The 27,098-nt window shown below is 36.5% G+C and overlaps 1 protein-coding gene across 1 annotated transcript; it reads left to right on the top strand.

Annotated features, from left to right (window-relative positions):
- Nucleotides 1-4,083: 4,083 nt before the first annotated feature.
- Nucleotides 4,084-24,142, top strand: LOC141284357 (alpha-2-macroglobulin-like protein 1). Its single transcript, XM_073817355.1, has 36 exons — nt 4,084-4,088; nt 6,107-6,290; nt 6,830-6,986; nt 7,115-7,167; nt 7,309-7,329; nt 7,434-7,602; nt 7,701-7,785; nt 7,897-8,017; nt 9,243-9,348; nt 9,428-9,537; nt 9,659-9,826; nt 9,902-10,129; nt 11,195-11,258; nt 11,371-11,516; nt 11,630-11,779; nt 12,014-12,193; nt 12,303-12,349; nt 12,441-12,599; nt 12,761-12,986; nt 13,068-13,194; nt 13,699-13,824; nt 14,021-14,068; nt 14,401-14,484; nt 14,623-14,799; nt 15,115-15,196; nt 15,350-15,506; nt 16,322-16,396; nt 16,519-16,681; nt 17,360-17,553; nt 17,660-17,875; nt 18,085-18,200; nt 18,434-18,524; nt 18,618-18,686; nt 19,052-19,157; nt 19,389-19,447; nt 23,969-24,142. Exons 1-35 carry the CDS (start codon nt 4,084-4,086, stop codon nt 19,427-19,429), a joined length of 4,251 nt encoding a protein of 1,416 aa, XP_073673456.1. The 3' UTR covers nt 19,430-19,447; nt 23,969-24,142.
- The last annotated feature ends 2,956 nt before the right edge of the window (nt 24,143-27,098 follow it).

The raw sequence follows: 27,098 nt of genomic DNA, 5'->3' as shown, positions 1-27,098 counted from the left end.
ACTGATCATTGTTTTTTTCTACTTATTAGAAATGGGGTCAATATACCCCTCTAAAGTGTAATAGTGACCCATATCTCAAAAATGCTACAGTAAAATGGTTTCATATGAGGTGTGCATATAATATGGGATGTCCTGAATAAGAGATGATCATTGTTTTTTTCTACTTATTAGAAATGGGGTCAATATACCCCTCTAAAGTGTAATAGTGACCCATATCTCAAAAATGGTACAGTAAAATGGTTTCATATGAGGTGTGCATATAATATGGGACGTCCTGAATAAGAGGTGATCATTGTTTTTCTCTACTTATTAGAAATGGGGTCAATATACCCCTCTAAAGTGTAATAATGACCCATATCTCAAAAATGCTACAGTAAAATGGTTTCATATGAGGTGTGCATATAATATGGGACGTCCTGAATAAGAGGTGATCATTGTTTTTTTCTACTTATTAGAAATGGGGTCAATATACCCCTCTAAAGTGTAATAATGACCCATATCTCAAAAATGGTACAGTAAAATGGTTTCATATGAGGTCTGCATATAATATGGGACGTCCTGAATAAGAGATGATCATTGTTTTTTTCTACTTATTAGAAATGGAGTCAATATACCCCTCTAAAGTGTAATAATGACCCATATCTCAAAAATGGTACAGTAAAATGGTTTCATATGAGGTGTGCATATAATATGGGACGTCCTGAATAAGAGATGATCATTGTTTTTTTCTACTTATTAGAAATGGAGTCAATATACCCCTCTAAAGTGTAATAATGACCCATATCTCAAAAATGGTACAGTAAAATGGTTTCATATGAGGTGTGCATATAATATGGGACGTCCTGAATAAGAGATTATCATTGTTTTTTTCTACTTATTAGAAATGGGGTCAATATACCCCTCTAAAGTGTAATAATGTCCTTTATCTCAAAAATGGTAGAGTAAAATGGTTTCATATGAGGTGTGCATATAATATGGGACCTCCTGAATAAGAACTGATCATTGTTTTTTTCTACTTATTAGAAATGGGGTCAATATACCCCTCTAAAATGTAATAATAACCCATATCTCAAAAATGGTACAGTAAAATGGTTTCATATGAGGTGTGCATATAATATGGGACCTCCTGAATAAGAACTGATCATTGTTTTTTTCTACTTATTAGAAATGGGTTTTTTATACCCCTCTAAAGTGTAATAATGACCCATATCTCAAAAATGCTACAGTAAAATGGTTTCATATGAGGTGTGCATATAGTATGGGACGTCCTGAATGAGAACTGATCATTGTTTTTTTCTACTTATTAGAAATGGAGTCAATATACCCCTCTAAAGTGTAATAATGTCCTTTATCTCAAAAATGCTACAGTAAAATGGTTTCATATGAGGTGTGCATATAATATGGGACGTCCTGAATAAGAGATGATCATTGTTTTTTTCTACTTATTAGAAATGGGGTCAATATACCCCTCTAAAGTGTAATAATGACCCATATCTCAAAAATGGTACAGTAAAATGGTTTCATATGAGGTGTGCATATAATATGGGACGTCCTGAATAAGAACTGATCATTGTTTTTTTCTACTTATTTGAAATGGGGTCAGTATACCCCTCTAAAATGTAATAATGACCCATATCTCAAAAATGCTACAGTAAAATGGTTTCATATGAGGTGTGCATATAATATGGGACGTCCTGAATAAGAACTGATCATTGTTTTTTTCTACTTATTTGAAATGGGGTCAGTATACCCCTGTAAAGTGTAATAATGTCCTTTATCTCAAAAATGCTACAGTAAAATGGTTTCATATAAGGTGTGCATATAATATGGGACGTCCTGAATAAGAACTGATCATTGTTTTTTTCTACTTATTAGAAATGGGGTCAATATACCCCTCTAAAGTGTATTAATGTCTTATATCTCAAAAATGCTACAGTAAAATGGTTTCATATGAGGTGTGCATATAATATGGGACGTCCTGAATAAGAGATGATCATTGTTTTTTTCTACTTATTAGAAATGGAGTCAATATACCCCTCTAAAGTGTAATAATGACCCATATCTCAAAAATGGTACAGTAAAATGGTTTCATATGAGGTGTGCATATAATATGGGACGTCCTGAATAAGAACTGATCATTGTTTTTTTCTACTTATTTGAAATGGGGTCAGTATACCCCTCTAAAATGTAATAATGACCCATATCTCAAAAATGCTACAGTAAAATGGTTTCATATGAGGTGTGCATATAATATGGGACGTCCTGAATAAGAGATGATCATTGTTTTTTTCTACTTATTAGAAATGGAGTCAATATACCCATCTAAAGTGTAATAATGACCCATATCTCAAAAATGGTACAGTAAAATGGTTTCATATGAGGTGTGTATATAGTATGGGACGCCCTGAATAAGAACTGATCATTGTTTTTTTCTACTCATTAGAAATGGGGTCAATATACCCCTCTAAAGTGTAATAATGACCCATATCTCAAAAATGGTACAGTAAAATGGTTTCATATGAGGTGTGCATATAATATGGGACGTCCTGAATAAGAACTGATCATTGTTTTTTTCTACTTATTAGAAATGGGGTCAATATACCCCTCTAAAGTGTAATAATGACCCATATCTCAAAAATGGTACAGTAAAATGGTTTCATATGAGGTGTGCATATAATATGGGACGTCCTGAATAAGAGATGATCATTGTTTTTTTCTACTTATTAGAAATGGGGTCAATATACCCCTCTAAAGTGTAATAATGACCCATATCTCAAAAATGGTACAGTAAAATGGTTTCATATGAGGTGTGTATATAGTATGGGACGCCCTGAATAAGAGAACTGATCATTGTTTTTTTCTACTTATTAGAAATGGGGTCAATATACCCCTCTAAAGTGTAATAATGACCCATATCTCAAAAATGGTACAGTAAAATGGTTTTATATAAGGTGTGCATATAATATGGGACGTCCTGAATAAGAGATGATCATTGTTTTTTCTACTTATTAGAAATGGAGTCAATATACCCCTCTAAAGTGTAATAATGACCCATATCTCAAAAATGGTACAGTAAAATGGTTTCATATGAGGTGTGCATATAATATGGGACGTCCTGAATAAGAACTGATCATTGTTTTTTTCTACTTATTTGAAATGGGGTCAGTATACCCCTCTAAAATGTAATAATGACCCATATCTCAAAAATGCTACAGTAAAATGGTTTCATATGAGGTGTGCATATAATATGGGACGTCCTGAATAAGAGATGATCATTGTTTTTTTCTACTTATTAGAAATGGAGTCAATATACCCATCTAAAGTGTAATAATGACCCATATCTCAAAAATGGTACAGTAAAATGGTTTCATATGAGGTGTGTATATAGTATGGGACGCCCTGAATAAGAACTGATCATTGTTTTTTTCTACTCATTAGAAATGGGGTCAATATACCCCTCTAAAGTGTAATAATGACCCATATCTCAAAAATGGTACAGTAAAATGGTTTCATATGAGGTGTGCATATAATATGGGACGTCCTGAATAAGAACTGATCATTGTTTTTTTCTACTTATTAGAAATGGGGTCAATATACCCCTCTAAAGTGTAATAATGACCCATATCTCAAAAATGGTACAGTAAAATGGTTTCATATGAGGTGTGCATATAATATGGGACGTCCTGAATAAGAGATGATCATTGTTTTTTTCTACTTATTAGAAATGGGGTCAATATACCCCTCTAAAGTGTAATAATGACCCATATCTCAAAAATGGTACAGTAAAATGGTTTCATATGAGGTGTGTATATAGTATGGGACGCCCTGAATAAGAGAACTGATCATTGTTTTTTTCTACTTATTAGAAATGGGGTCAATATACCCCTCTAAAGTGTAATAATGACCCATATCTCAAAAATGGTACAGTAAAATGGTTTCATATAAGGTGTGCATATAATATGGGACGTCCTGAATAAGAACTGATCATTGTTTTTTTCTACTTATTAGAAATGGGGTCAATATACCCCTCTAAAGTTTAATAATGACCCATATCTCAAAAATGGTACAGTAAAATGGTTTCATATGAGGTGTGTATATAGTATGGGACGCCCTGAATAAGAGAACTGATCATTGTTTTTTTCTACTTATTAGAAATGGGGTCAATATACCCCTCTAAAGTGTAATAATGACCCATATCTCAAAAATGGTACAGTAAAATGGTTTCATATGAGGTGTGCATATAATATGGGACGTCCTGAATAAGAACTGATCATTGTTTTTTTCTACTTATTAGAAATGGGGTCAATATACCCCTCCAAAGTGTAATAATGACCCATATCTCAAAAATGGTACAGTAAAATGGTTTCATATGAGGTGTGCATATAATATGGGACGTCCTGAATAAGAGATGATCATTGTTTTTTTCTACTTATTAGAAATGGGGTCAATATACCCCTCTAAAGTGTAATAATGACCCATATCTCAAAAACGGTACAGTAAAATGGTTTCATATGAGGTGTGCATATAATATGGGACGTCCTGAATAAGAACTGATCATTGTTTTTTTCTACTTATTAGAAATGGGGTCAATATACCCCTCTAAAGTGTAATAATGACCCATATCTTAAAAATGCTACAGTAAAATGGTTTCATATGAGGTGTGTATATAGTATGGGACGTCCTGAATAAGAGAACTGATCATTGTTTTTTTCTACTTATTAGAAATGGGGTCAATATACCCCTCTAAAGTGTAATAATGACCCATATCTCAAAAATGGTACAGTAAAATGGTTTCATATGAGGTGTGCATTTAATATGGGACGTCCTGAATAAGAGATGATCATTGTTTTTTTCTACTTATTAGAAATGGAGTCAATATACCCCTCTAAAGTGTATTAATGTCTTATATCTCAAAAATGCTACAGTAAAATGGTTTCATATGAGGTGTGTAAATAGTATGGGACGTCCTGAATAAGAACTGATCATTGTTTTTTTCTACTTATTAGAAATGGAGTCAATATACCCCTCTAAAGTGTATTAATGTCTTATATCTCAAAAATGCTACAGCAAAATGGTTTCATATGAGGTGTGTATATAGTATGGGACGTCCTGAATAAGAGAACTGATCATTGTTTTTTTCTACTTATTAGAAATGGGGTCAATATACCCCTCTAAAGTGTAATAATGACCCATATCTCAAAAATGGTACAGTAAAATGGTTTCATATGAGGTGTGCATTTAATATGGGACGTCCTGAATAAGAACTGATCATTGTTTTTTTCTACTTATTAGAAATGGGGTCAATATACCCCTCTAAAGTGTATTAATGTCTTATATCTCAAAAATGCTACAGTAAAATGGTTTCATATGAGGTGTGTAAATAGTATGGGACGTCCTGAATAAGAACTGATCATTGTTTTTTTCTACTTATTAGAAATGGAGTCAATATACCCCTCTAAAGTGTGTAATAATGACCCATATCTCAAAAAAAGAACCATCAAAGACACCAATAAATAACACGAATATTAAAGCAGAAATGCAAATAAATAAGTAAGTAAAAATTCACGAGCATTTTGTAGTATTATCTCTCAGTCCTGGGCGTCTAAATGAAAGCGCTCTGCAAGCGCGTTCTCTCTGGGCTGTTTCTGAAACTACCGTAATGACTGTAATATGCGCGCACGTTTAAAATCAATCGCGGCTGGCTTGACCGTGTTTTTCTGAACCGCGGCTGGCTTTACCGCAGTGAAAAGTTTAGGACTATACTGCACTTTTGTGTTCTCACACGCAACAAACTGTGTATTTTTAGATTTACGGTAGAATTTACCGACGATGTTGCAAGTATTATGGGGAGCATTTGAATATACTTTAAAATATAATTCATTCCTTTGATGGCAAATTGAATTTACAGCATCATTACTCCAGTCTTTAGTGTCACGTGGTCCTTCAAAACATATTCTAATGTATTGATTTGCCGCTTAAGAAACATTTATTATTCTTGTCATTGTTGAAAAACAGCACTTCTGAGTCACTTTCTCAACTGTGATTTTTTTTGAATGGTTTATGCTAGTCTCTGAATACATTTTTGTTGTGTTTTGTCTTCTTTCAGCATATTCGTGGTGACAGTCACTTCTCAGGCGGTGGGTGGCAGCACAGAGACTCTGTGTGCACACATCAATGAGCCCAAAGAACAGCTGTCTATAGTGGTAACTTTGAGGACTGACAAGCATGATCTGACCATTTTACAACAGGGCTCCATTAAAAAGGATTTCTACAAATGTGTCCCTTTTAAGGTCAGTATACTTAATCTTGTAATGCTGTTATGGAGATCATGGCCCTTTCCAACATCATGTCTGCACAACACTTATAAATAAAAAAAAAACTATCCATAATGAGATGTTTAATGTGCAAGTAAAACTTGCATTTATTATTCATCTTGCATACATTTTTCACTACTGAATTGTTCAGTGATGCCTGCAGTCTTGATGTTGCTTTCAAACAGGGGAGTTGCTAGACCTAAAGCTCTACTGGGGCACAGGCCCCCCATTACTCATATCACTTTTCTTTTTTGAAAGCCATTTACATTTACAACACAATTAAGGGGCATGGATATCTGCGTGAATAGTCTTCGGTTAAACTGCGTTGCTTTTAGAAGCGTTAATTCAGTTGTTGCATATAGTTTAATGTCTTTATTTTGGGATTAGCAAAGTAAATTATAACTCAAATTTGAGATTTTGCTAGCAACGCTAGACAACGCCCCAGCTTTCAAACCTATAGTCTGCAGTCTGTAAGTGGAGTTATATGCTTAATTTTTTTTATTTGTATCTTGCAGGTCCCTGTAGTCACTGAGGAGTCTGTGGCATCCGTTGATGTTGACATCCGAGGGGGCAAAACATCCCTGACCAAAACCTTTAAGATCCTCATAATTCCCTCAAGAAATCTTCTTTTCATCCAATCAGACAAGCCTATCTACAAGCCTGGACAAAAAAGTAATACATTTCTTTGTAAATTATTTCAAGAACAGTTGTCAGTACTCATTTTATCTTGTTAATTTGAGCCTGTGAGTCTTTCTGTAATACAAACTGTTAATATTATGCCTTAAATTTTTCTTCCCCAGTTAAATTTCGCATTGTGTCTCTGGATTCCAATTTATTGCCTCATAATCAAGTGGTAAATTTAATTTAATTTATGTAAAAATGATTTTATTTTATGTATTTTCTTTTATTATTTTGTTCAATTGAAGTGCTGGCAGAATATGTTAATGCTATTTTGATCTTACTAAAATTATTTTCTTCTGTCTTTCTCTTGCAGTTTCGAACTGTACAACTCCAGGTAAAATCCTTTAAGCAGCCATGACCTGTTTATTATTTGTTACTTTACCTTAGTGCAGGGTGATACCACTGTATTATTTTTCATTATGTGTCACTGTTGTTCAGGACCCTTATTCAAATCGCATTGCTCAGTGGTTGAATCGAACCACGAGGATTGGCATTTTGGATTTGTCCCACTCCATGTCTCCAGAAGCCGCTCAGGGTTACTACACGATCACTGCTTGGGATGATAAAAACCAACAAATATCACACAGCTTTGAAATTCAAGAATATGGTCAGAACCAGGATTCAACTTTTGTCAGTCCAATACTGATCAGCTTTTAATGTGTACAGTTTTTTTAAAAGTATTTTTTTCCCAATGTATCTTTTTAGTTCTGCCAAAATATGAAGTGAACATCGATTTTCCATCTGTAATAACTATCCTGGACAAAGAGGTCACTCTGAAAGTTTGTGCAAAGTAAGAATTTGTTACAAATAATGTTAATTTCATTGTAGATATATAAGGTGCATATCTGTGTTTCAGTGATATTGTCAGCCTGATAAAATGCTTTTTTTTCACTATCTTTAGATACACGTATGGCAAGCCTGTGCTGGGGTCTGTGAATGCTGAAGTGTGTGGGGAGAGCTATGGTTACTATTGGAGGAGACCTCTCCCTAACGTTAATGTATGCAAGAAATATTCAATGATGGTGCGTTACTCTCTGCACACACAAAACTATTACCTTTTGGGATTGTAATACTAAAAACACAGTACTAGTTAGCATTTATCCTCTTATTTACGGACATATCGCTCGAGACTGATATAACTCTGATATAAGAAATTGTAATTAAACTTTATTTGGAGTACTACTTGTGCACAATGCACATTTCTTAATATTAAGCCTAAAATATGTTTAATGTCACTGTTGATGAGGATTGTATAGTGACCTTTCAATATTTTGTATTTAAAGACTGACATTATTTAAAGTTTATTTAAGGTATACTTGCAATAGCTGCACTTAAACACAATCAAACATACTTAAGTATATCTTCAGTTGGACTTAAGCATTGCCTTTCATACAATTAACATCCTGGGGTAAGTTGAGCCAGTGGATCACCTCTTTTTATGATTATAGAGTATTGCTTTACTGTATTTCAACATTATATTTTATTCATTTTAGACCAAACATTTCTGATTTTGTTCTTTGTTTTGAACATTTTAAAATGACCTTGTTTATGAAAACTGACCATTGAAGTTTTTAGCCCAGTTCTGGTTAATTACAGTCCATTCATTCATTCATTCATTCATTCATTCATTCATTCATTTATTAATATTTTTTAAATTCTTCAATATGACGTTTTTGTTCTGAAATTTTTAAATAATAAAAAAAAAATGCCTTTAAGGTTGTGAACCTAAAACTTTAAAGAAATAATCCATTCTATTATCCAAACCTCTTTGTCCTTATTAGGGTTGTAGGGAGCTGGAGCTTAACGCACATAAACACAAGGCTCACACATAGATTTTAAGAAGTCGTTTTTATTGAAACTCTCTTCTTTTGACATAACATGAGGTGAAAATGTTCAGTTTTACTTCAGCATAATCAGTGACACAGTTTAACTCTATGTGACTCAACTTACCCTCTCCCTAGGCTCAATTTACCCCTCATAGGAGTCATACTTTGAAAGCACTTTATTTTAGATTTGAACTGATTACTTCCAAGGGTGCACCACATCCTGAAATGTATGTACATATTTAAGTTGCCCCATTACTATCATGTGCTTACTTTAAAAACAGTAAAACTCTCTCAACTCACCCCATTCTCCTCAATAATTAATAAATGTACTATGCCAAAGTGTACTTTTTTACATAGGTCCATATTGCAACATATTTTAGAAGTTTAAATAACCATTTTCTTTCCATTCTTATTCATTTAGACTGACAAGACTGGCTGTGGGTCTCGGGTGATAGATGTGACAGAATTTGGCCTGTCTTCAGGAGGATCTTTCCATGTGAATTGTAATGTGGAGGAGTCTGGAACAGGTGAGAGTAAAAACAAATGGCTGTTATCCATTTTTGTTCTCCAAAACAGAGTAATGAAACGTGGTCTTTATTCCTTCAGGGATAACTATGCAGGGTTTTGCCTGGGCTGTGTTTACTAGTGATTATGTCAATGTTCGCTTTGAGGACACACCAGATATATACAGGCCTGGTATGACCTTCAAGGGAAAGGTAACAACTAGCTTGAGGTCATTAGCTTTGCTGCTAATCATTGAGCCATATTCTGAACAGGGAGTGTTACTTTTGTTTGTGAGCTAATCATTTTGTTTTTTTCTACATGGTTTCTAAACAGGTTGTGGTCACTAATCCACAGTCCAGTGTGATGAAAAATGAGCCGGTGATTGTATTTGCACAATATGGTAAAAAAAGTGTCAATGTGACACTGACGACAGACATCAATGGCGCTGCCCACTTCTCCTTTAACACATCAAGTTGGTCAGAATTACCTGTGAATTTAAGGGTTAGTGTTTTTTGTTTTATAACATGATATCTATGAATATAATTCAGTTTACTGATGATTTGCAAACTTTTTTAGGTCCAACATAAGGGAGGTAAAGAACGGACTGATTTTGAAGCTAATACATATTATCCGTCAGGCTATCTGTACGTAAGACCCTTTTACTCCATAAGCAAAAGTTTCCTGATATTGACAAAGGCTCCAGAGAAGATCAGCTGTAACAGGGATGCAACAGTGATGGCCAATTACAGCATTCAGGGCAGTGCGCTGAAAAGAGGCCAGAAAACCTTGGATTTCTTCTATATTGTATGTTTAATACTGACACTCTTTTTTGTCCATTGATTGATTAGTCATTTGTTTTATTGCTCAATATGCTTCTTTTAACAAAGCTAATTGTAATAGTACAATATTGCTCATTATCCATTATTAAAGATTTATTTCATTAGGTTTATATTGGAAACTTATACTATTTATAACTTATAAATGCAATTGTTTATCCGTATCCTGTCTCATGTAATCGCTCAATCAGTGTTTCAGTGCAAAGACGTCAATATAACAGCTTTTAAACAATGACACGTAACGTCACATTTACCTCAGAAAAAAAAAAACATATTCCATGACCATAAACTCTTAGTCAGCTAGAAACTCTAGAGAGGAGCATTTTGCTAAATATATGCACCATATAACATATTCATTATCATTTTTACTGTTCTTCAGTGTTCAAATTATGTTCAAATAAACAGCCAACATTTAAATGTTAACATTTCAAAAAATGAATTAGAGTAGAAATATAATTATGCGATTTTAACTTTATTATTATTAAAACTAGATTGAGTGTAATTAGCATTTTGTATACAAATCAGTTCATTTTAACCTTCAATATTATAGTTATGTAGTACTAATTGACTTGCATGTATATTTTATAGCATTCATTGAGATATTTTTATTTATATTTGTTTTTTATTTATTTATTTATTTATTTTTGCTTGAGAAAATGTACTGTTTCTGATATATATCCAAAATAATCTAAAGTGAATCGAATCAAATCAAATCAAATTGTGAAATATGCCAAAACCCAGCCCTATTATAATGTTGGATTTTTTTTTACATGTATTTTTTTAGACTAAATTTATTGCTTTATTTGTATCATTTATTGCTGCCATAATATGAAAATAGTTAGCAGGACTGGGCATATTTAATATCTGTTTCCTACCTTTTTTGATAGAGAAAACTTCAAGAATTTTTCTTGAAGGTTTTCTAAATCTTGTAGCTATTATCACAAAGGAGAAGAGATGATGAAAAAAATCACAATGCTAGTGAAGCTTTACAACTCATAAATTGTCATACAGTAATAATCTACCTGCTCTCCAGGTCTTGTCCAGAGGCAGCATGGTTCAATATGGTCGTCTGTCTGTGAATGTGAACACCGTAAGAGGTACACAACTTTATTACATTAGCAGTCTAAAGTGTATTTTTATGGTATGTGTACATTGCAGTTTGGCATGCACCTTTATGTTTCCACAAATGCTCTCTAGCTTTCATAAGAGAAAACAAAGGAGAACTGACATTCGTATTGGAGAATACGGCCGCTCTGACTCCATACGCTCAGGTGGTGGTTTACACAGTTCTTCCCAATGGAGAAATTGTAGCAGACAGTATGAACTTCCCCATTGAAGAATGTTTGCCAAACAAGGTCAGAAAATCCCACATAAAATATTATTTCAGAACTCAGTGTGCCCTTCAAGTTTTTATGTGTGTGTGTTTTTATCATTAATGTGTGATGAGAACATGCCTGTGCTTTTACAGGTGTCCTTAAAGTTCTCATCTCCCACTGCACTTCCTGGAGAGAACATATCTTTTAACCTGAAAGCCAATGCTGGTTCCTTGTGCTCTGTGCGGGCCATTGATCAGAGTGTGCTGCTGTTGAGACCAGAGGCAGAGCTGAATGCAGCCGCTGTATGTTAAACCATTATGTGCATTACAACTATAACTAGTAGATAATCTTTATTTTGAGAGATGGGACAGGGACATGGCACTATATGTAAGCATCAGATTTGATTAATTTGCAATAATGAGTTAAATACAGTTCTTTCATAATAACTTACGCTTATGGCAATTTTTTTTTTTTTTTTGATTATTGGGGAATTGCCTTGTCACTGCTATGGCTCAATATCTGTTATTACTCTACAGGTCCTTGGAATGTTACCAGTCCAGATTTTGTATGGTTACCCATACAATGTTGAGGAGTGGGAGCCTAACCCCTGCCCACCTCCCCGAGAGATCTCTTTTGCTGAATCTGTGAGGCGCAAACGCTCCATTGTTCCTATCCATTACTACGGCGACAAAAATGATGTCTATAACATCTTTAGAGTAAGATACACATCATGTCCTATTTCTTATTTCAGAGGTCCTCTAGTGTCTCACTGTATACTATTTATCTTACACATAGTAACATACTGTAACACTTGCTTTTTCCTAGGGAGTTGGAGTAAAAATCGCTACCAACTCTGATGTGAAAGCACCTGTTGTTTGTCATCGTTATAATACGTTAATGGAAGAAGGTAAGTAAAAAAAAAAAAGTAAAAAAAAAAATGGATTTGAAAATGGTCTTGTTATCTGATTGTATTTACAAACTATCAATTCAAACAGATGTTGTGGATGATAGTAGGGGCGTAGTCAGGCCAGAGATGAGGTTTGGTTCACCTGTGGAATCACGTGCACAGAAGATACGCAAATTCTTTCCAGAAACCTGGATATGGGATCTTATACCAGTAGGGTATGTATCTTGGGTGTACACAATGGCATTACTGTATGTACTGAATACATTAGAATCCATAATTATGCAGAAAAAATATTTTAATCTAAAAAAATTAACTGCTTTAGCTGCTTCATTAAAAACTTTTTAAAACACAAAATACATATTTTTTCATTGACCAGGAGATCAGGATCTGTGGACGTTGCGAAGACTGTCCCGGACACCATCACTAAATGGGCAGCAGGGGCTTTCTGCACATCCCCAGATGGGTTTGGAGTGGCCCCCAAAACTAATCTCACTGCTTTCAAGCCCTTCTTCGTGAGCCTCGCCCTTCCTTACTCTGTTATCCGTGAGGAGAGCTTCACTCTCAAAGCCACTGTATTCAACTACCTCCCCAAATGTATCATGGTAAGCCCCTTTAATGTGTTTACTTGCTTGTCCTGGAGATGTCTTACAAGAGTTTGTAGTAAAACCTTTTTTTTCATAAAGGTGAAGGCCACGCTGGCAGACTCACCGCAGTTCACAGCTCAGCCGTGCAGAGGCTGCACATACACTCAGTGCATTTGCTCTGAAGAGAGCCAAACCTTCCAGTGGATTATTACACCCTCTGAACTGGGTAAGCCAGATACTTTGAATTCTATATGAGCAAAAACAAACAGAAATTTCATTTTTATTTCAATATGCTTCCCCAAACTGAAGTTTAGTTCATGTTTCTTCCGGGACATGGTATTTCACTTGTCTTAAAGAGATGTAAATTAAAATTCTGTCATCATTTGCTTACCCTCATGTCATTCCAAACCTGTATGAATTTCTTTCTTCTGCCAATGCAAAAGTTATTTTAAAGAATGTCGGTTATGGATATTAAACACTTAGTGGAAGTCAATGGGAACTAAAACTGTTTGGTTACCAACTTTATTCAAAATATCTTATACGCAGAACAAAGAAAGACATACAGGTTTGGAATGATATAGAGGTAAATGATGAGAGAATTTTTTTTTTGGGTGGACTTTCCTTTTACCACCTACTGCTTTGAATATCACAGATTTGTTTAGTATTGCAGGCACCAGGGGTGTTACTTCTGTGACTTAAATCCACTGTCACTGGTGTGTGTGTTTTACAGGAAAGGTGAACATTACAGTGCGTGCTGAGGCGGTGAGGAGCCGAGAACTGTGTGACAATGAAGTGGTGACTTTGCCGGACAGAGGCAGTGTTGATACTGTGATGCAGAGCGTTCTGGTGCAGGTACGTGCCTTTACTGTATGTGAGCTTCCAGAAACCATGATTGCTTTCTTTATACACATTCCTGGTCATACTGTGTTAAAACATTGTTCTAAAGGAAGAAAAAAAAGTTTTTTTTAGATAAAAGCTATTGTATTTTTTGGCATCCTAAAATCTCTAAAAAACACATTTGAAACTGTTACTGCACATTTTTTCTCAGGCAGAGGGAACTAAACAGTCAGTCACTCAGAACGAACTCATCTGCTTAACAGGTTAGTGGCATTACAATGTGTTGTGCTGTCAGTTAAAAGAAAAATAAAGAACATTCCATCTTTAATAGATGCTGCTGTCAGTTACCCAATACCACAAATAATAATTTTGACCTTCAGTTTGTAAAAATAAGCAAAACTCCTGTTCACAGTAATGCACTTACAGTGGAAGTCAATGATGCAAGGTATTGCACTCATTAAATGTTTCAAAAAAGTTTTAAGACAAAAGCTTTTAAATCCAATGTCATTTCCACAAGCGATGCAAAAACATGATTGTCTGTAGTAAAGTACAGCATGACCTCATGATGTGAACCTGATGTTTTCTATTCCATTAGACCGTCCATTCGAGACATCAGTCTCTCTCACTCTACCCAGTGTGTTTGTCAAGGGTTCTGCCAAAAGCTTCGTCACTGTTCTGGGTGAGCCTTAAAGTGTTGACAAATGTACATAATGTGCACCAATTGCCGTGTAATATAAGTATGAAAAGGTTAAACACTGTGTTATCAGTGGAATTGATTTTAATTATACTGACAGTTATATGGCTGTTTGGTCCGTAGGTGATCTGATGGGTCATGCTCTGAAGAACATCGCTGATCTGTTGGCTATGCCATATGGTTGTGGGGAGCAGAACATGCTGCTTTTTGCCCCCAATATCTACATCCTTCAGTACCTGGAGAGCAGCGGGCAGCTCACTCCTGAGATTAAAGACCGAGCCATAACCTTCCTGGAGAGCGGTGAGGAAAACTGTTCTAAAATAGAAGATACAGTAAATACTATTTATTAAGAACATTGTAAATATGATAAGTACATTATTATTAAGTACAAATATGTTTATTTTAAATTTTTGCTGTAAAATATCAATTTACAATTTTTTTAAGCTTGTAAATTCCATTAGATGGATTTGACAAATAAATCCACTTTGTGGTGAATCAAAACTTTATCAGAGAAATATCGAACTAATTTCAAAAAACAAAAGGTCAAGTTTCCTCTTTTTCAGCAAACCTGCATATAATCAAGCATATCAGACTTTTTTCCTTCTTGTGTTGCATGCTATCAAAGAGAGCTGACATACAAGCATGATGACGGATCTTACAGTGCTTTTGGAAGGAGTGATCCTTCTGGTAATACCTGGTGAGTCTAGTACAGAGACAATGAAATAATTTAGTTGCTTAATTTAGTACTTGCTGTGTGGTTTCTGGCTTCCTGTATATGGATTTAATCCACTTCTATAAACTATTAGGGCAGATTTACCAAATTTGACAACAATTTCTATTGTTTCCTCAGGCTAACTGCATTTGTGATGAAGAGTTTTGGTGGGGCTAGTAACTATATATTTATAGATCAGACTAACATCGATCAGGCAAAGGAATGGTTGAAAGAACAGCAAAAGGAGAACGGCTGCTTCGCATCTGTTGGGACGCTTTACCACATTGATATGATGGTGAGAACAGAAGTATCATGCACAAGTCCTTTGTCTGCTGCTGAAAAAACATACTAAACCAGCCCAAAATCCCAGCTGGCTGACTCTGATCTACACCACCGGTCAAAAGTTTGGAATAATTAAGATGTTTTTATGCTCACCAAGGCTGCATTTTTTTTTTTTTAATTTTTTTTAAAAATTGTAACAGCTTGACCAAACTGGGAGGCCAGCTAAACCAGCTAATACCAAGCAAATCTTCAGGACTTTTTAGATTTTAATAGATTTTTAATTTTTTTTTTAAATATCTCAACATGATTATGTAAAGTTACACAGGAAAATATGACATGTTTTCAGAGAACATATCTTAAAATTTATTGACCTTATCTCATTAGAAAAATCAGTTAAGTAAATTTTAATATACAGATACAAATGTTTCAATCTTAAGTAAGTTTATCTTGTTTTTTTAAGATGTTTAGATGTTAGAATGAACTTAAAAACAACAATTAGAAAATGTTTTTCTTTTTGACATTCTAATGTCAGCTACATAACAGGGCACACTGTATCATTACATTTAGAACTCATAGAAAAAAGTAATGCTTAGAGTTCATTATAAAATAGAGAAATCAATAGCAAAAACTTTTTTAGAAAGTAGAAAAGTTAAATTTTAAATGTAAAAAAAATGGTAATGGATCAGAGTCATTTATGAAGAGGATCACGGCTCCTAAGTCTGGTGGTCCTGGATTTTTTTAAAAAAATGTCTGTTAGATGATAATAAATTGAGGAGACTGAAGTGCTGAGAGTGAGAAGGATCTTTCATGATGTTTTTCCTCTCACAGGGTGGTGTCAATGATGAAGTCACTCTCTCTGCGTACATCACCGCAGCGCTGCTGGAGTTAGGCGTCCCAGAAACTGTAAGTAAAACCCTCTAAAGAGATGGACTCTAGTCACAGATAAATTCAAGTCTAACTCAATACAGATAATGTGACTGATGAAGGAACCAGACATTCATTAAGTCTTTCATGTGCTTTGTAAGGATGAAATGGTGGAAAACAGCCTTGCATGTCTGAGGGAATCTTTTCAAGACATTACCAACACTTATGTGACCGCCTTGCTGTCCTACACATTCACTCTTGCTGGAGATGAAGAGATGAGACAGAACCTCCTCTCCAACCTGGACCAGCAGGCCAGTAGAGAAGGTACCATTCAGCTTTAGATTAAATAGGACAAATAACAATACAAAAAAACTTGTAAAAAATATATATTTTCCAAAAAGATATACTGACATGCAGAATAAAAAAAACATATACATTGCATTCATCTGTGGTGATACTTTGTTAATTAATTTTCACCTTTTAGTAGTTCTCTTGTTTTAGTTAACTCATGTCATGTGCAGGTCTCTGTAATAAAGTAGTAAACTTCCTGAAAAGAAAGACAACCAGACAACTTTTTTCCCTCACCATTTCTTAAATTGTAAAAAAAAAAAAAAAAAAAATAGACCATAAAATCACATTAGGTAAATGTTTTCCCATAATTACTTTTTTTTTTACATTTATGTTCAATTTTCAATTAAATTTAACATATATTTATAGTATGGAGCCCTATACATGACATGTGAAGGAAAAAGTAGGTAGGTATCACAACTACAAATTAAGAAGGAATTCCCATGATTTACTAAGTTGTAGCCACATTTTATTAATTTGTTCCATTATTTTACATAAATTGTAGCCACACTGTACTAATATGTTCCTTTGTTTATATTTTGTTAAATTATTTATTTCTATTTTTACTATTTGCTCAATTGTTTTTTCTGCTTTTAATAATAAACACAACCACTAGGCCTAAATGTTCCAGTTTTCATGCTCTGGTTATTTCAGGTGTTGGACGATATTGGACTATGGCTAATAATGCACAACTGATGGGCTCTCTGGAGGTAGAGACAAGTGCCTATGTGTTGCTGGCGCTGCTCTCTGGACCCACACTGCCTGGATTTGGACTGGACTACTCTGCTAGCATAGTGCACTGGCTAACCAAGAAACAGAATGCATTTGGAGGCTTCTCCTCTACACAGGTAATATTATTTATCTCATGCAGCTTTTTTAGACCCCTATCTGTCTTTATAATGTGTTTAATCATTATTGACTGTAAGTGGTGTCGCTCTTTCGCTCTGTCAACAGGATACTGTAGTAGCACTCCAGGCTCTTGCTAAGTACAGTGCTGCCACCTACAATACAGAAGGAACCATTACCATAACTGTGACCTCCCCTTCAGGCCAGAGGAACCGGTTCACCGTGAATCAGAACAACCGGCTGCTTTACCAGGAGAAACAGCTGCAGGAAGCTACTGGCACATACAATCTCCGGGCCGAGGGCAAAGGCTGTGTGTTTGTGCAGGTCTGTGCATTGCCTCTTATGATGCACATATTAAGTTTAAGGACTAGGTTCTCTAGAAATGAAAGTTTTTCTTATTTACTTTCTTCTATATAAAAAAGTCATAAGGATTTGGAATTACAATAAGGATACAGTATGATGACTACTTATGTGTATAAAAGTGATAGAAATCACCTCGTCTTTGAAATCATTCTGTGTTTTTTGTCTCCCAGTTTGCCTTGCACTACAATATCCTGCCTCCTCCAGACTCTTTGGCCTTCAAAATCAATGCAAAAACAAAATGCAGCAACAGAAAGATCCCAGCTTTTACACTAAACACCACTGTAAGGTGAGCCACACCTCTTAAAAAAAATTAATTCATGGAAACAGCATAATACTTTCAACAAATTTTATTTGTCATTAAAATACTACAAACAATTAACATATCCGTTTGACTCTATAAAGATTAAACCTACAGTAGTTTATTGTCTAATAGACTCTTTGCTGTCTGTCAGACTACATACAGTGAACAATGTGTTGTTGTGAACCCTGTTTGTGATTGTTGGAACGATTATATTACAGGTATAGTGGCACACGAGCGGAAACCAACATGGTGATCATTGACGTCAGGCTCCTGTCTGGGTTTAAGGTGGATGAGACGTCTCTTCAGGCTGTGAGTGACGCTTGAAGGGCTCTGGTCCTCTTTTGATCTCAAGTTGTGTAGCCAACGTTTAATTCGTTCTCACTTGCTCCTCTGTTTCCACAGCTAAGGGAAGACCACACCATCAAACGTCTGGATCTGGACGCGGATCGTGTCATTTTCTATTTGGATAGTGTAAATGTTTTATTCAAATATCTTGAGGGGTTCAAAACCTTTTTGGGATGGGTCACTGATATTTTTACAGTAAATGGGATAAACTGACCCTGAATAGTTCACCCAAAAATGAAAACTGGCTAACAATGTACTCACTCTCAGGCCAATCAAGATGTAGATGAGTTTGTTTCTTCATTGGAACAGATTTGGATAAATTTTGCATTACCATTACCAAAGGATCAAGTGATGTAATTATAAATTATAAAAGTCCAATGAGTAAATTTTAAGCAAATTTTCATTTTTGGGTGAACTATTCCTTTAAAACATTGTCATAGAAAATAAATCTCTCTGTAATCATAACGTAGTAACCTTCTCTTCCATTCCAGTTGAAAAAGAATGAAGAGAAGTCCATCAGCCTGCAGCTTGTGCAGGAAGTACCGGTGCAGAACTTGAGACCAGCTGTAGTGATCGTCTATGACTACTACAAGATCAGTACGAGTTTATTCATTAACCCAGCACTATAATAATAAATAGCAAAATAAAAATAAAATAAATAAATCATAAAAATGTGAAAACCTATTTCAACCTATATCATGATATAAGCATTGCGTAATTGTGCCTTACAGGCCTGTATTTAACCTTACCATAATGCATTTTCATTTTATTGAGACAAGCTCAACAATGCAGCATACAAAAAACTAAACTGTGTTTCTATTCCTCCAGGTGAGCTATCTGTGATTGACTACACTTCTCCATGTGAATAAACCGTACCGAACACTACCGTAAGTACTGTAATTATTTAAGCTTCAAACTCAATTTTAACAAACTCCATTAGTATATTTAAAAAATTGTACTCTATTTGAATATCCAAATCCATAAAGACATTTACATGTCACAAAAAAAAAATCAAGTTCAATTGCTCTTTTAAACTTTCTATTCATAAAAGAATCCTGAAAAAAAATCTTCTCAGGTTACGTATGTAACCATGGTTCCCTGAGAAGGGGAACGAGACACTGCGTCCTCTATAGGGCGGTAGAGGAACCGCCAACAGCGTGACTCATGTCTGAAGGATACATATAAAAACTACAATGAAACTGGCTGGCGACAGCCTATGACGTCACTACGCCGTGACTCATCGCTGCTGGTGCGTCACTAGCGGAGCGACCACAGTGTAAAAGGGCACTGGTAGAACACAACATTCACTTCTTTGTCTGAAGCTTACATCCAAAGCATGGCGAAGAGACTAGAGGACACAGTGTCTCGTTCCCCTTCTCAGGGAACCATGGTTACATGTGTAACCTGAGATGTTCCCTTCCGAGGTATTTCGAACTGCGTCCTCTAGAGGGAGCTAGGGGAACGATTATACCCATGTTGCCATGCTGAGGGGAGTGCATGCCAAAGGAGCAAGCATTAAGTACTAATTCCCTAGGTAAGGGAATGACGGCTGTCTGTGACGTTATCCCCCTCGGCCAGAGGCCTGAGCTATTACCCACTTACCTGGATGGGTCAGAAGGCTGGACCAGGGTAGAGCTCAAGGGTGGCGCTCTGTAAGGGACTCTTTCCGCAGAAAGAGGTGCATGCCAAGCCCAACTCACAAGGCCTGAGAAAAGGGAATCGCTTCTGGATATTCATAAGGACAGGCTCCTAACCCTGAGAGACAGGGAGGAACACCTGACCCACCAGGGTGTGGCACTCTATAGGGGACCCTTCCACAGAGAGGGGAGTATGCCATGCCCCATACACAAGACCTGAGAATGAGAATCAACCTTGGATGTAGTAAAGGACAGGCTCCTAACCCCGAGAGACAGGGAGGAAAACCTGACCCACCAGAGGGTGGAGCTCTGTAAGAACCCTTCAGCAGAAAGGAAAGCTTGCAAACCCTATCCATTAACCCTTATGGCTGCACAGAAAGCAATCTCCCCTGCCCTCGGGCTGAATAGGGTTGCTTCTGAAGGGTTTAGCCAAAACCAACTCTAAGTGGACAAATGCTTCTGTCTCAACAGAAGCATGGGGCTCCGTCCTGGCCAGATTTCCACAGAATCTGCAAGAGCAGGAAGCCTGAGAGAGGTAACTCCTCACAGTCAACACTCAAAAGGGTTTTGCAAAACCCTAAACAATGAAGTCTCGCAGAGGACCTACCCTGAAAGATATAAAGCACACAGACAGGTCCCAAATAACAGCCAATAGCTAGCATACTTAGACGGTATGAGGCCAGGTGGCCTCTAGGACATGTGTGTCCAGCCAGGGGTGTCCAGGAACCTCCTGCGAAGAGATATTTTCCAAGCGCTTACCTGGAAAGAGGACCGTAGCCCTAAAAGTAGTGTTGTAGTGGGGACCTGAAGGCCAAAAGTGGCCACGACGTCCAGGTCGAGGACAGATCTAAATAGATGAGTAGGCCACAGTCGTAGTCTAAAGACCAGAGCAGGGTGCTCAAAGAGGACCTACCTAGGAGCAAGAAAAACACCACAAACAGGTCCTAGAAATACAGCAAAACAGACTGCACACAAAGTAACAGGATCGTACTCACCCATTCCGTTGCGCACAAATCCAGAAGGCCAGGAAAACCTTCCGGTGAAGCTGCCCAGACCACCATAGTGGGCCATCTAATTATAATCCTAGCAGGAGAGATAGCACTGTCTAGGAGGGGGCTAGGGAGACCACTGCTTAAGACCCTAAAAAGGGGAACAATCACCAAACTAGCCAAGATAGCCAATGGAAGGCTACCAGATCAACAGAGTGGACTGTCTACTTACAACCCTCGTGGGGAGACAGCACTATCTAGGTGAGGGCTTAAGAAGACCACTTAAAAACCCTAGGAAGGGTAGCAGGCAGACATCCTCAGATATCTATGTGTGTAGGAAGGGATACAAGCAAGAACGGAGCCGCTGCAAATGCGTTGGTAATGCCGCGAGAGGCAAAAATGTGGGTATGAGAGCGTGCCTCTCGTAAGAAACAAGCAATGAATGAAGCTATTGCATTCCACTCCCTCGAGAGTTGATTTTGCTTACTTCTCACCATGCACACACAGCTCGTGAGCCGTATGAAAGCTGCGGGTATCAGAGTGTACCTGATTGCACAAGAAACAAGGAATGAATGCAACGATCGCATTCAATTCCCTCGCACAACAAACACAACAAAAAGGGGGCAGCCGTGGCCTAATGGTTAGAGAGACGGACTTGTAACCCAAAGGTTGCGGGTTCGAGTTGTAGGTGGGGGAGTGAATGTACAGCACTCTCTCCACCCTCAATACCACGACTGAGGTGAGACCCTTGAACAAGGCACCGAACCTCCAACTGCTCCCCGGGCGCCGCAGCAATGGCTGCCCACTGCTCCGGGTGTGTGTTCACGGTGTGTGTGTTCACTACTGTGTGTGTGCACTTGGATGGGTTAAATGCAGAGCACAAATTCCTAGTATGAGTCACCATACTCACGTCACCTCCTTTCCTTTCCTTTTCCTTTCCTCCCTCTGGAGCTTGAAAGAGTTTGCTCTTAACCACACACGTCACACACAAGTTATTCCAAGTCTTTGGTGAGAGAACATGCACTCAGACAAAAAGTCAGTGAAGACAAAGAAGAGGGTGTTGTGTTCTACTGGCGCCCTTTGATACTGTGGTATAACGCACCGGCAGCGCCGAGTTGTGCCGTAGTAATGTCATAGGCTGTCGCCGGCCAATTTCATTGTAGTTTTTATATGTATTCTTCAGACACGACGGTTTCCCTAGCACCCTCCAGAGCAGCGGTTCTCAATTCCAGTCCTCGCGCCCCACAGCTCTGCACATTTTGCATGTCTCTCTTAGTTAACACACCTGATTCAGATAACCAGCTCATTAGAAGTGAGGTCTGTGCAGGAACTGCGATCCGATTGACATGGTCCCTGCACAGTGTTTGTTTGTTTGTTTGTTTCTAAGGCCTGCTGAGTGAGTCCAGGTAAAGATCCCATTAGAAGCTCTGTGATTGTTAGATCATCCGCGTATTTCACAGGTATTACCGAACGTGGCAAATACGAATCCAGGCTGTTTATACATACAACAAATAGCAGAGGGGATAAAAGTCCCCCTTGGGGGAACACCAGCTGGAACCGTAAAGGAGCTAGACACACAGGAGCCCCACTTCACCCTCTGCTCTCGATTACTCAGATAGCTCTTTACAATGAGCCAAAGGGGTCGTCTAACATGCAAATCAGCTAAGGATAGTAGCAGTTGACAATGTTTAATTGTGTCAAAAGCTTGAGTAAAGTCAATAAAAACAGCATGTATATCCATTTTGGGGGAGCTGTTGAGTGCTTCGTGCCAGTGCTGCAGAATTTGAATCAAGGCAGTATCAGTTGATCTGTTCCTCATGAAGCCGTGTTGTGATGGTTCGATCTTTGTAGCTATATCCTCCAGAATGGCATCTCTGAAGATTCCTTCATACACTTTCCCAACGCAGCTGAGTAATGAGATCTGACGGTAATCTGCTGGAAAACTAGGCTTTGCTTTTTTAGGAACAGCTTTAATTATGGCTTCCTTCCATTGTTTTGGAAAAATGTTATGCTGGATACATGTATTGAAAATATCACATAACACTGGTGCCAACTCTTCATAAAAAGTCTTTAGCACCCAAGGTGGAACGCAGTCGGGACCAGCAGCCTTGGCTGCATTCACTTTACGAAGTCTAGTCTTAACTTGTCCAATACTCAGAGGAGGTACACTACAATTTAACAACTTGCAGGTAACTTCTTCCTCAGACAGGGAAATATGGCTTGCATAGTTCCACACTAATGCATAGTGTTCATTGTGCCCTGCTCCCTAAGCGGGGGAAATCAGTTTACTATACTTCGAAACATTCATTCACATATTTGCGCTACGCCACCGCATGCAGCGTCTTCACACACAGATGAAACTTACTAGAGAAGTGTGACATAAGTGCATCTGTAAATAAATGCATTTTAAATTTACGTCTTGCACGCTTTAATGACCTTCAAATGGAACACATACGCTCGCTTCGAACTAATGAATAATGGCGGAATATCCTGTGATGTCCACTTCGAAGGGCAGTAACGTTGGAATAGCACAAACGTCGGAAGCGATACGTGAAACACACAAAATGTGCAGAACGGTGGGGCGCGAGGACTGGAATTGGGAACCGCTGCTCTAGAGGACGCAGTTCGAGTTCCCTCGGAAGGGAACAACATTGATAATATTTTTTTTTTTCTTGAGCACTAAATCAGCATATTACAATGTCGTATAAAGGAGAGATATGAATGTTATATTACAATCTAAATATGTTGTTTGCTAAAGGTTGATTTATCTATTGTTTTTAAGGTGATGATCTGAAATGCTGAAGAACTGTACACTGGAATATATGGCGAGACGTATTTAATACTGACACTTTTTCTGTTCTTCTTTCACTTTCTTGTAATAAAATCTTACTGTTCTCTTAAATCAAAAATAATACATTTCTCTATTATAGACTTAAATGCTATTAAACAACTTGTCACTGTCTGCATCAGAATCATTTGTGTCCTGTGATTATTTATTATCTAGATTTATTATTACTGTACAAATGCAAATATCTGGATCTTTAAAGAATAAGTTAGTGCATATTATTTAAAAATAAATCCTAATTTCAAGTTTTAAATCTTTCCTAACCAAATTATCGTGTTTTTGATAAGATGCACACATCTGCCAAATTCAGATGTTTACAATATTATGTAAGTTTCCCGTCTGTATATTTTGATATATTCAAAATATCAAATTTCAAAGCACTTATTTTACATTCCACACAGACTGATATAAGTGTTTATTTCTTTTAATTTTGATGATTATAACTGACAACTAATGAAAACCCCAAATTCAGTATCTCAGAAAATTAGAATATTGTGAAAATGTTCAGTATTAAAGACACCTGGTGCCACACTCTAATCAGCTAATTAACTCAAAACACCTGCAAAGGCCTTTAAATGGTCTCTCAGTCTAGTTCTGTAGGCTACACAAACATGGGGAAGACTGCTGATTTGACAGTTGTCCAAAAGATGACCATTGACACCTTGCACAAGGAGGGCAAGACACAAAAGGAGCACGGTATCCCTGTTCTAAATTGGTCAGCAAACTCACCTGTATTGTGAAGAGGAAGATGCGATACGCCAGACCCAACAATGCAGAAGAGCTGAAGGCCACTATCAGAGCAACCTGGGCTCTCATAACACCTGAGCAGTGCCACAGACTGATTGACTCTTGAGTGCTGTACATGTTCATACTTTCATGTTCATACTTTTCAGTTGGCCAAGATTTCTAAAAATCCTTTCTTTGTATTGGTCTTAAGTAATATTCTAATTTTCTGAGATACTGAATTGGGGGTTTTCATTAGTTGTCAGTTATAATCATCAAAATTAAAAGAAATAAACACTTGAAATATATCAGTCTGTGTGGAATGAATGTATACATTATACACATTTCACTTCTTAGTGAAATAAATCAATTTTTTGAAGATATTCTAATTATATGACCAGCACCTGTACTTCAGTTAAAATTTCTCAATGGTAATGTAAAACAACACCCTTTTTACACCCTTCAAAAAAGGTTCTTCAAATGCTTCTTCACAGGGTGTATGGTTCCATGAAGAACCTTTAATATCCAAAGAGAATTTCTATTGCACAAAAGGTTTTTGTAGCACAGAAAGGTTTTTTGTAGCACAGAAAGGTTCTTTGAAGCACATAAATGTTCTTTAGACTATAAAATAGTTCTTCACACTCAACATGATGTAAATATTTATTTATGAAAAAGTGAGACCAAGTGAGCTAAATTGTCCATTCTCGTCCAGAACTCACTCCAGACTCATTTTCCAGACTCAAATGAGCATAAATAGTGCAATATAAAGAATTACTTTTGAGTTAGCTATTAAAATAGTGTTGTATTGTTTATTAATAAAAAAAACTGTATTTATCTATTACATCTGTTATGCTGTTTTTTTATATCTAATGCTGTTTTGCATGACGCAAAACTCTCTGAAAATACTAAAAATTTACAAAATGTCACTTTATAGTACAGAAGATGTCGCTGATTGAATTATTACTTTACATTTACATTTAGTCATTTAGCAGATGTTTGCTTTTATCCAAAGCGACTTACAAATGAGGACAATAAGCAATCAAAATTAACAAAAGACCAATAATATGCAAGTGCTATTTATTATAGTTATTTAACAAAAGCAAAGTTTAGTAATTAGAAAATACTGCAGTTATGTTTAAAGGTGAAATAAAAAGCCTGAGTGTTCATAAAAACAATACAAAACCTTAAAGTCCCCATGAAATCGAAATTAAAGTTTTTTTATGTGCTACAAAGAACCTTTAGGTGCTACTAAGAACCTTTCTGTGCTACAAAGAACCTTTTGTGCAATAGAAAGGTTATTTGGATATTAAAGGTTCTTCATGGCACCATACATCCTGCGAAAGAACCATTTGAAGAACCTTTTTTTTAAAAGAGTTTAGGCTAAAAAAAAGTTCAGATTAGTGACGCCTGTGTCTAATCAGTTTCAAAACATGTTGCTGCAATTCGTTATAACAACTTGAATTTGTTGAGATAACTTAACAAGAATGACAGAAAGATTTATTCTGAGATTTGGTGATAGCATAATGAGAGTTTTTAAAAGCCTGGTTATTTTATCCTGAGAGAACCAAAATTAGTTAAAGAATTAGTTAAGAATATTTTTAGATAAGCAAAGGCTGCAACCAGTGAGCAAAATACATGAATATACTGGATTGCATGAAAAAAAAAAAGTTTATGTTATTGTATTTGACAGTCCAGTTCAAATCCCTAATAAGGGAGCCGTGGCAAAGCTGCTTCTTGGTGATGCAACTGTTACAAAACAAATTTAAAATTTAACAACGTATGAAAATACCAAAGTCACCAAATATTCTGCAATTAAATGACCTAAAACTGTATGTGTGAATTATGAAATATTGCATGTATTAAAGGCCTTTCTGTTTTTATTTGTCTAGTCTTTATTTAAATTCACATTTCAATTGCATTTGCAATCAACAGATTTGCTTAGATCATTCAAACACTATTAATAAGAAGAATCTGAATCTTCAATATTTGTGCAGTTGAGGTTACAAACGTGTTTTATTTAACCAGTGGGTGGTAGCTGCTAATGCTGCTCCTCTTTGTGAAATTATCTGTGTGCATCACCTTTCAAAAATTGGGAGCGCAGCTGGGAATTTATTCTCACTTATTTACATTTTGGTTGCTGACACACATAAGCTTGTGACTAATAGACTGGGCATCGTCCTTGGCACGGTCATCTACGAAAAACAAATGCAAGATTAGTACAGCAAAGTCTCTGGATTACGTAATCTCTAAAATAAAGAAATAAAAATCATCTACAACACCTTTAGCAGGAAGTGGGAAAATGTACATCTCACTAATTACAGACCGTTATTAAATCACCAGGTTG

This window comes from Garra rufa, chromosome 14 (assembly GCF_049309525.1).
Source record: "Garra rufa chromosome 14, GarRuf1.0, whole genome shotgun sequence".
NCBI classification, from domain to species: Eukaryota; Metazoa; Chordata; class Actinopteri; order Cypriniformes; family Cyprinidae; genus Garra; species Garra rufa.
Note: the sequence above shows the minus strand (reverse complement) of the source record. Positions and strands in the feature narration are given on the sequence as shown.

What these genes read in the sequence shown, in the direction of transcription:
- LOC141284357 (XM_073817355.1), top strand. An exon ending in GATCCTTCTGGTAATACCTG is followed by an intron (nt 15,197 to 15,349) that starts GTGAGTCTAGTA and finishes TTGTTTCCTCAG; the next exon opens with GCTAACTGCATTTGTGATGA. An exon ending in TTTACCACATTGATATGATG is followed by an intron (nt 15,507 to 16,321) that starts GTGAGAACAGAA and finishes TTCCTCTCACAG; the next exon opens with GGTGGTGTCAATGATGAAGT.